At 41.7% G+C, this 10,131-nt stretch overlaps 1 protein-coding gene across 2 annotated transcripts; it reads right to left on the bottom strand.

Moving 5' to 3' along the window:
• Positions 1 to 1,746: 1,746 nt before the first annotated feature.
• LOC131468420 (CDK5 and ABL1 enzyme substrate 2-like) lies at positions 1,747 to 8,876 on the bottom strand. 2 transcript variants are annotated; one of them, XM_058642632.1, is made up of 9 exons: positions 8,319 to 8,876; positions 7,603 to 7,695; positions 5,845 to 5,922; positions 5,577 to 5,676; positions 3,784 to 3,958; positions 3,595 to 3,692; positions 3,155 to 3,261; positions 2,839 to 3,043; positions 1,747 to 1,940 (listed from the first exon to the last, which is right to left on the bottom strand). In XM_058642632.1, exons 1-9 carry the CDS (start codon positions 8,867 to 8,869, stop codon positions 1,800 to 1,802), a joined length of 1,548 nt encoding a protein of 515 aa, XP_058498615.1. In that variant the 5' UTR covers positions 8,870 to 8,876; the 3' UTR covers positions 1,747 to 1,799. The 2 variants fall into 2 exon arrangements, with proteins under 2 accessions (XP_058498615.1, XP_058498617.1); XM_058642634.1 differs by lacking the exon at positions 5,845 to 5,922.
• Between the last annotated feature and the right edge of the window lie 1,255 nt (positions 8,877 to 10,131).

Raw genomic sequence — 10,131 nt, 5'->3', positions numbered from 1 at the left:
AAAACAATCATTTTACAGTAAGAAAAACAGTGAAGATTCTGCAGTGACATCCACCACACAGACACATGGTTTGCACCTACACATTTTGGATACTTGGATGCTCATTATGTTCATTTTTCCACCACTGCAGACACAAAACTGACAAGGCTACGACGATTAGACCTTTCAGAAAGGGTTTTTGTCTGTCCCAAACAACATTTATGATTTCTACAAAGGCAAAAAAGACACAGAAAAGTCAACGCAATATCTCTTACGATAAAGGTGATTAACCATTTCACTGCCACTGTAGTTCCAGGCACTTTTTTTCTCCCCTCTTACTTGTCCATACAATGGCACAGAAACCTGAAGCGTTGCTTTGCAGCAGACGCTGCAGTCAGGTTGAACGAGTATGTGCACAAGCAACTCATACATCCATTCTTACACTGCACAGTTATACATTCTTGTTCTGACAGAAGGAATAAAACTCAGACACCAATGGAGTGGAGGAAGGGACTTAAGCGATGAATTCAGCACTGATGGCTTCAGGAACAAGTTGTAAACTCTTTGGGTTAGATTTAAAGCTCCAGTGTGTAAATTCTGTCGCCATAACACTGCTAGCGTCACTTTAGCCCCAGGTGAGCCTGAAAGGACGACTCTAGGTCCATATTCCAACTGATCGCTCTTAAATATTATTTTCAGTATCTGAATACTACACCCATGTTCCAGAAAACCAGGGATAATTCCTTAACCTAGCGCCCTCCGCCATCTTGCTTTACTAGCTCATTATACGACTTCCCTGCATCAGTCGTGCCCACCCCATGTCTCCACAGACATGAAAAGAAAACACTGCAATATTGAAATTATTGATATTAAAAATGATTAAGATATGAGAAAGGAACAATTCCTGAGAACTGAAAGATTTGACATCCAAACGACATTAAGAATAATAAGGTTTCAGTGCATTTCACACAAACACATCCCTGGGCAAATGACATCAAACTTTTTTTTTTTTTTTTTTTTTTAAACAAACATCAATATTATAAATTATATGCTTAGAAAAACCTATTTCCTCGCACGTGACACCACAGAAACTGAACACCTAGCACAGTTTTTGAACAACAAAGTCTTAACACAGAGCTGCTACACAACGACTACGACACATGAAGTATTGTGGGACATTCAGTACAAACAAAAAACATCCACAATCTACAGTTTCAGCTTAAAAAAAAAAATGCTTCATTGTCACAGTGGCTTCAAAAAGGCATTTAGTAAATCAGCAGTGTAGTTCTCTGTCGTTTGTCATTAATACTATACAGGCTGTATAGTAACGAGAAAAGATGCCAGTTACGAGTTTTTGCACAAAAACACACAAATATCACAGCGTAGGATTCAGAGCGAGGAACACTATGACGTACACACAAAAAAAAAAATCAAATCACGAGAAAAAAGTAAAAGCACAATTAACGTGCTCATGGAACGTCTCTAACATAGAGCAAGACTCTGGACTGATTCACCATCGAAACGTCAAAACACTTAAGACGACATTCAAATAGACGCACACACGCCATCAAGTCTTAAACATGTGCCAGTGAGTGAAAACTAGTTTATCCTTCCTAGTGAGGGACTGAGTCGAGCCAGATTGACGGAAAATAAATAGTACGGGAATTTTGTTTTAAACATGACAGCTTATGAACTGGTCAATCCATCACACACACACACACACACACACACGCACGCACGCACGCACGCACGCACGCACGCACGCACGCACGCACGCACGCACGCTGGTGTTAATATTGAACCCAGCGGAGTGTCACAGTCTACCCCTGCTGCACCAGCCTGCGGTAGTGCGGCATGACCTTGCTCTCAGGGAGGTAAAGTCCCATCTCCAAGGCAACCAGCACAGGAAACTCCAGAGGAATCAACTCCCGTCTGTTTATACGGAAACGCTCCTCCAGCTTCTGCTCATCCACAGGGAGAAACACGAGGGGGGGGGGGGTGGTGGGGGGGGGGGGTGAAGGAAACATGTTACGATGTGGTTACAAGTGATGCAGAGGATTGTAGAGGAGTGAAGATTTACACTGGGTTTTATTCTGTATTTCCTTGAGTCTCTTAGTCTCTGATAACCATCTTTACAGAAATTAAAGATTCCTTTAGTTAACAGTTGTGATGTTTTCTGATGTATGTAAAGATGATTTTTATTGGCAAGTAGTATAAAGTCATTTAAATTTCTCTGTAGATGAGTTCACAGTGCTAGTCCCAGGCATTTCATAAATTAAAACCTTAATATTTATTATTATGGTCAATGTTCATGACATCATTTATGTTTTTGGATGTGAAACTTTTTTTAATTTCACAGCATTAACAATGCAGGAAAGCATACATTTTACTACATACTTACATTTAAGATTGAAAAAGGTTATTTGGTATTTTTTTATAACTTATGTCTTAGGAATCGCTTACATAATCAATGATTTATTTACAGTTGTTCTGTTTTTGATCTGTTTTTGGGCTTCTGTACGAATCACAATCTTTTCTTCAATCATTTATAATTTAAGGTTAAATTTCCAGGTCATCATGAGTTAGAGAGGCTGCTGTTGTCATCAGACGTCTTCAACACTGACTGACTTTACATAAACTTTAATCCACACACTATTTACTTGCGAGTCATTGTGAAAAACCTGTTTCTAATCCTGAATAAAGTGCAGCACTGAACACATACTGTTAGCTAAATAACACTGAGCTGGAAACCTCTCTTACAGGTGTGTGTTCTGCTTTTCTTTTTAGGTTTTGTCTCAATCTAACACTGAAATCTGTGTGTGTGTGTGTGTGTGTGTGTGTGTGGAAACAAGTACTCACGTCAATGAGCTGTTTGACTTCTGGCTTCCGCAGATCACTGCTGATCTTTGCAGCGAGTAGCACGCACGCCGCCGCAACCAGCTTCCTGTTCTGCTTGTTGAGGCGACCCTGCAGCACCAGCTTCTCAAAGTAAACAAATGACATCGCCGTGGTGACGGGCTGCAGACTGCACTCCTCGCTCACGACCCGCATCTCTCTCTTCAAGCTAGTGGAGGGGAGGGGGAACAGTGACTGATCGGCTTTCAAAGATTTCATTGTGTGACTTTAAGATTTAAAAAACACACACACACACACACACACAAGACATGTTCTGTACCTTCTTATCTTGCTCAGCGTCAGCTTGATGTGAGGAAACTTCTCTCTGAAAGTCTCGTTCATGTCCTTCTTCAGGTCGGACGGTTTCACATACTCAATAACGGTCGTCTGCAGAGACCAGATCAGCAGAAATACCTCACGTTAGCATGAATTACAGAACAATGAAGCTGTGAATCTTTCGGTTGACATGTTCTCATGACAGAGGTCACAGTCTTGTGACCAGTATATGGATCAGCAATGACGAAACCATGTGACTGGAACATAATGGACGCATTTAAGTCCCTAACGCAGCTGAGTGGTGGTTCAGACGTGGAGCACTGCTTCATTTCAGTTTAATCATCAGTTCAGTATTAAAGGTTGCCGTGCAGAACCTCCAGCTCTCCCGTGGATCCCCTCCGCAGTCTCACACAAACACAGACAGGAAAAAACATAATTCCTCACCACGTATGATGCAAATATAAGAACTCTCTTGTGTCTCCCGCAGGGCCACTGAGGGTCGCTGAGCAGGTTCGGGTCGTACTCTGTCACCTCCTCTGCATCTGAGAAACAACAAACATAACATCAGTGTGTGTGTACTAACAGAGAGAGGAACAGGTGTGTGTGTGTGTGAGAGTGAGACTGAATACATACTTGGCTCTTGTGCCACACTGTTGTTCACACGAGCCTGGGTGAAGTTCTTCTGCTGCCCGTTGCCACGGAAACGTGAGTGAGGGGTCTGAGCTGAGGCGCAGCTCTCCTGCACGCCACCGCTCTTCTGCCTCACCAAGGCATTGGTCGGATAAAGGAACTGAGCATATGACACCGTCTGAGGAGGTAAAGAAGGTTCATGTGAGTATTTCTGTCTCTCACTAACAGCACTATGCACGCTCACTGAGTGCCAATCATTGGTAGCATTGAGAAAGCATGAAATCATGTCAAATCGAACCAAACGTGTTTATCGCTAAATCTCAACATCCATTAGCTCACTTAACATAATGAGGAAGAAACCTAGTTATATGGATACAGATCAGCAGCTGTGATTAATGTTCACATCAAACACCAGAGAGAGAAGAAAATGTGATCTCAGTGACATCATTAGCTGTTAAAATAACAAAAAAGGGTCCAACGTTGCAGCAGTTCTGCTGGTGAAAATGCCTTGTTGTTGTTGTTGTTGTTGTGGTGAGGTCAGAGCAGAATAGCCAACAGAAAGGCTACGGTCACTCAGACAACCACTGTGCCGAGTAGTAGAAAAGGTTGTAAAAACCCTTGAAAAGAATGTAAAGGATTTGTCAATTTTATGACATCTTGAGAACAAAAGTGTCTCGATACAGTAACTGTAGATTTGTTTCATTCACAGAGGAAGGAAGTGATGACAGAGACCATCTTCTCATGCATGTCCATCATCTTTGGCACCACGGGTGGACACCGAGGTTTGTGGCCACAGAAAAAAGAGCTTGGGTGAAGGAGAGAGAGACTAATATTTTCATCCATCGTCTACCTCTATCCTCCACATGAGGGTCGCAAGGCTGCTGGTGCCAATGCCAGCTGACATATGGCAAAAGACGGGCAATTTACTGTGTCCAATTAATTTCAGCATGTTTTTGGCCTGAGGGAGGAAATGGAAGAATCCAGAACCATGCACAAATGGGGGAGAATATGCAAAACTCCATGCAGAAAGGCCCTCAATCTGAACACGGGCGATACCAGCTGTCAATCACACTGGTGTCCACTCATACATTATAAAATTGACATCATGTTCTATTGGAGACCTGAAAATAGTGATTAAGCGCATAAACGCCTCAGGAAAATGTTTATCGACATTATAAACCAAAGGCTTATTTTTCCTTACACTTCCATTCAAATTAACTTCTTTATGCAACCAGCAAAGTCACCCCCTAGTGGCTATTCAATATATTTTCACTTCCTGATTGACTTTGCTAAGGAAATCACAAGACCTTCCATTTTTATATGTACAGTCTGTAGTAAACAGAAAGGAGCCAAAGTCTAAAATCTGATTGATGAATAAATTCATGGTGAACTATTCTGATAATCGAATAATCGGTTTGATTAATGAATGAAAGTAAAACAAGCTTTCTGATTTTTCAGCTTCTTAAATAAGACATTCGTAAAACACCATCATTTCCAGGTTTCGTAAACAAAGATCAACATATTTTAACATTTTCTGACATTTTACGGAATAAACAAGTACTTGTTTAATAGAGAAAATAATCGACAGATGAATCGATTATTATCGTTAGGTGCAGCCCTAGAAATATATAACCCTAATTTTGTTCCACAGATGAAATACTAAGCAACACAAACACGTATAAAGTAAAAGGGGCAAACATGTTAGTGTCTTAAGCGTTCATAACATTGAAAAGCAAAACAAGCCAGATCAACATGAAGCACAAGTTCAACCTTTCAGCTGATTGATGAACATTTACCTTGCCATATGCGCCCAGCTCCACACCTTCCAAGGAAGGCAGAAGGTCTGCAGTCGCCACAGAAGACAGCCTTTGTCTCTGAGTCTCCATCTTAGGGTCACTGTTCACAAAGAGTCATGTTGATTATGTCATTTTTCACCACGTGCCACATACACACACAAACACACACTCACTGGCATTTCCTGAGAATGACATGGAGGGTGATGAAAAACTTAAAAGTGAGGTGGTCTGTGTTCTCTGCTTTGGGATGGTGCTTGGTTTTTAGTACCTGAGGTGAGCACTCTCTCCATAGGGCAGCACTGAGAAAGCAGCATATAGCGACCGCTTGGCACAAATCAGCATGATCCTGCAGGACACAGCAAGTACAGGCAGACAAAACAGATGGCGTGTCAGTCTACGGGCAACAACCACAGTCACTCGCTGCTTCTCAACAACGCACCACACTCATCTGCACCGGAGCTGCAGTGGCTGCGAAATCTGTCACTGAGCGACTTGTAGCCTTCACTCGTGAAGCTAAAGAGCTACCAATGAACACCACTCATATTACCTCTACATTCAAGATACAGAAATACAACAAATCAATCTAAATGAGTTGTCCCTTGACAGAAAAACGACTGGCAACTGGTCACAGGACAATATACACTTTTTTGTGACCAATACCAATATCACAAACTCTAGAATCTACCAATATTAATGAACTATGAAGCTGTAAAAAACATTATTTCAAAGACACAATTCTCCAACTGTGTAACAAATATTGTGCCCTCAATAAGCAGAAATCATACCAGCCCAAACATGACTCAGCAAAAATGCTTTTGCTGATTTTATTTATATTTTACACTCTGTGCATAATGAAGCATATGTATATATATGTATATATATGTATATATATATATATATATATATATATATATAGGATTTTAGCATTGTATCAGATTATACATTTGTATCTGTCTGGTATCCGATCCAGTGACATCGACCAGTATTGAACCGATACTACTGATGATACCAATCCCTAATTATACACTTATGTTCCTATGGATAGTATTATCCAAATATATGTACAAAAAAATGTCACTAAAATGTTCACTTAAATGGGCCAAAAAAATCTGATAAATCAATCAATCACTCACAGTGGAATCTTAACCAATAACCAACAAAAAACCTACACTGACACCAGGGGCTTCATCTCCAAACTAAACACTAATCAATGACCTCCAGTCAGCAGACTCAGCTGTGGACACTCAGCAGAAAACACTCACACTCACAGACCGATATCTGATCTTTAACAGGAGACAACTGGTTTAAATTAGCTTAAATATTTAACCTAGAACCTTTACTCCAAACTTAAAAACTGCCTCAAATACAAACAGAGAGCCACAGCTGTGGGTGAAAATGACCATGGCTACGTCTATGGCACTGATCAGCACACGCCAGCAGAAAACACATTAGCATGTAGGTGGTATAAATATGAATTTGTCGTAGACATGACATGACGTGTGTGGGAGCAATGAGAAACAATGCAAAAAAAAAAAAGAAGAAGAATCAATGGCATGTTTATGTCAGTAATTAGACACAGATAATTAAATGCAAATACATAATCACTCTGGTCAAGCTGGTTAACAGCTCAGTCAGACTGAGTAGTGTGATATTTCCATCCAGTCTTGCACTTAGTGTTACCTCAGTTTCCTTGTGCAACAGGAGGTTACAATTCCACGCTGCACCCTTATTAGCTTTTGCTATGTTCCCATGGGTGATTAAATTCAATGTAGCGATCTCAGCTCAGCAGCTGTACCACAGTAATATGTCTGCAGGCCACACAACGTCTCTCTGCCCGAGTTAAGCAGCTTATTACAACACCAGCGGGAGGAGCAAAGGCCTACTTTAGACTCTAAAATGAAAATAAAACCTTTTGTTTTTGAGAGTTTCTCTGATACTGAAGTAGCTCAGATGTATTCATGCTTCCCTCCATTGTACTCTGTATGTAATTGACTGTATTTATGTAAATATAATGGGGGAGACTCACCTGCAGCCTCTGGTGTCATACTGTCTCATACTCTTGATGAAATGTACTTTCTTTGGCACCCTGGGTCCAGGAGAACCGGAGACATTCCTCAACCTGAGCGGGGGTTCAGAAAGACAGAAAACCCACTTCATGAATGCCTTATCAGCACGAACCAAACAAAGGACTTCCAGTCATTTATAAATAAGTTGTCAATCGCATTTACAGCAACCATTTTGGTAAATGATCATATGTTTCTTTATCACATTGAATGTCTCTGGGGGTTGTGGACTTGTTGGGGTTGTGGGAAACAACTAGTGACATTTTCTGGACAACTGGGTTAGGGTTAGGACTAAAAATAAGCAGATATGGCTGGATGCTTAAAACAACCATATTTTAATACCTAATTTATGTTTTAGAATCGTTTAATATTGATCAGTTTCAAGGGAAACATCGTTTTTTGTCTGCATTGCTGCTGTGAATACAGCAAAAATGGTGATAAAGCTGAATTCATGATTAGTTTGATTTCTCAGCTCAACATCAGCACAAATCAATATTACAAAACACAACAAAGGAGCAGTGTTTTACCTCCAACAACACCACTGTAAATCTACAGTGAAATGTTTATTCATACTACTATTATACCTGAAACGTATAAGTAATAGTGGGAATATTTTGAATGAAAACTGCCAAACCTAACCAGCAGCCTCTGGTGACTCACAGACCACTAACGTGCTCACCTCTGCCGTGACTCCTGGGCAGTAGCAGCCGGGCTCGGTACGGCGGGTGTGGACCTGACACGGGAGCAGTGTTGGTGGCCGGTGGCCCCGGGAGACACGGGGGTGTCCGCGGTTGGCGTCTCGGCCGCAGTGACACCTTCCAAAAATACCTCGTTGGCACCGACAGCAGCTGGCCCGGCGGGTCCCGGCGACGTTACCAAGGAAGGTCGGCTTGGACTGAGGACCCCGGGAAAACTGGAGGCTGAGCCGCTGCCGGCGGCGGGCAACGCGGGCTCTGTCACCTGGGCCATCGGTGCTTGGCCATCAGGCGGCGCCAGGACCGCAGCGCCGCTGTCTCTATGCCCGAGCCGCGGCTCCTCGGCCGCTTTCTCCTCGGTATTTCCATCGTTTATGTGACACAGAGGCCGTCCGTCGAGTGAGATGTTAGTGAGGAACAACAGGGCTGCCTGTCTCCGCCTGGAATCTTTCACTCTCCTCCGGTGTTCTCGATAATTCTTCACGGGTTTACTGTTGCTGCCGGTGGACTGAACACCGCATAGAGCGGTCGCCATGCTAGTTTGAAATGTGACTGTTGGAAGCGAAGGCAAAAAAAAAAACCGGCACCCGAGTCTAAGCACCGCCCCCTCTGTGAGCTGATTGGCTTTGATAGTGATTATGCAAAAACACGCCCTTTGACTCGTATATACTCACACGCGATTGGATAAGAGATAATTTATGCAACACATATTCCAGGCGCTTGTATATGATTGGCTGGATGGAATTAAAATCCCTCATTTCAACATAAGTGACACGTTTTAATTTCAGTTTTATTTCCAAATATAGCAACAAAAAAATCCCCGATTGTGAAAAATATCGGATTTTTTTTCTTTCCAAATTAAAATCAGTGTCTACAAGGTGACCACTATTACATACAAATGCTTTAACATTCTTATGAAGGGTTTTTACATATCTAAACAAGTGAATATATTTGTTTTTCCGTTTAGAGACTGGGTAGAGATTGCACTGTTTGTGCTGCTACTTTATTGTTGATTATAATCATAAACTTGATCAATAGATGCTGTTCATAAACTATCATCAATTATTAAAGCAAAGGTTCAGTGTGTAACATTTTGTATGAGTGTATAATCACTTTAAAATAGGAATGTTTGGGTTTTGTAGCCTTAGAATAAGACTTTTAAATGTACATTATGCAAGTGCCTTTTTTTTTGGAGGCCATCCCTTTGCATTGCCATGTTTCTTGGTCCTGAAAGTGTATTTTGTTTGGTTGTAATATAAAAACACAATTAGACTGATTCATCGAACAACATCCACCTCTCAGGTGTCCAACAGTTCTCACAGAGTGATTTCCTTTGGAGGAAGTGGTAGCAGCAGCAGCTACTGTTTAGCATTTGTGAGGAAACCAGTGTGAAACTGTGATCCTGTGATGAAAGACGAGCTCCGGCACACAGCTGTTGTGGCTGCTCTCTCATTTCACAGATGCAAAAGGGAGGTAATGGGAGTGTTTGCACACAATTCTCTTTTCGGTCTCACACCCCATTGACTTGTAAACACGGAGCTTGAGGGAGTCTGATGAGGCAGCATTCAGAGTGTAAAAGCTTTTCCATTTCCTGAGAGGCAGCGCGAGACAGAGAGAGAGACAGATATAAACCCTGGCTCTGCTTTCCTTCACAGGATTACAAGAACAAAACATCGATCAGTATCTATGCCATCCTTTTTGGGCTGGGCAGTAATTCAACATCTAACAGTTTATATTGTGATATAATTGTCCTCCTAGAATGCATCTTTGTTTGTTGTTTTCTGCCTAGTAAAAATC

Source organism: Solea solea, chromosome 11, assembly GCF_958295425.1.
Source record: "Solea solea chromosome 11, fSolSol10.1, whole genome shotgun sequence".
Classification (NCBI taxonomy): Eukaryota; Metazoa; Chordata; class Actinopteri; order Pleuronectiformes; family Soleidae; genus Solea; species Solea solea.
This window is presented reverse-complemented; position numbering and strand designations above follow the sequence as displayed.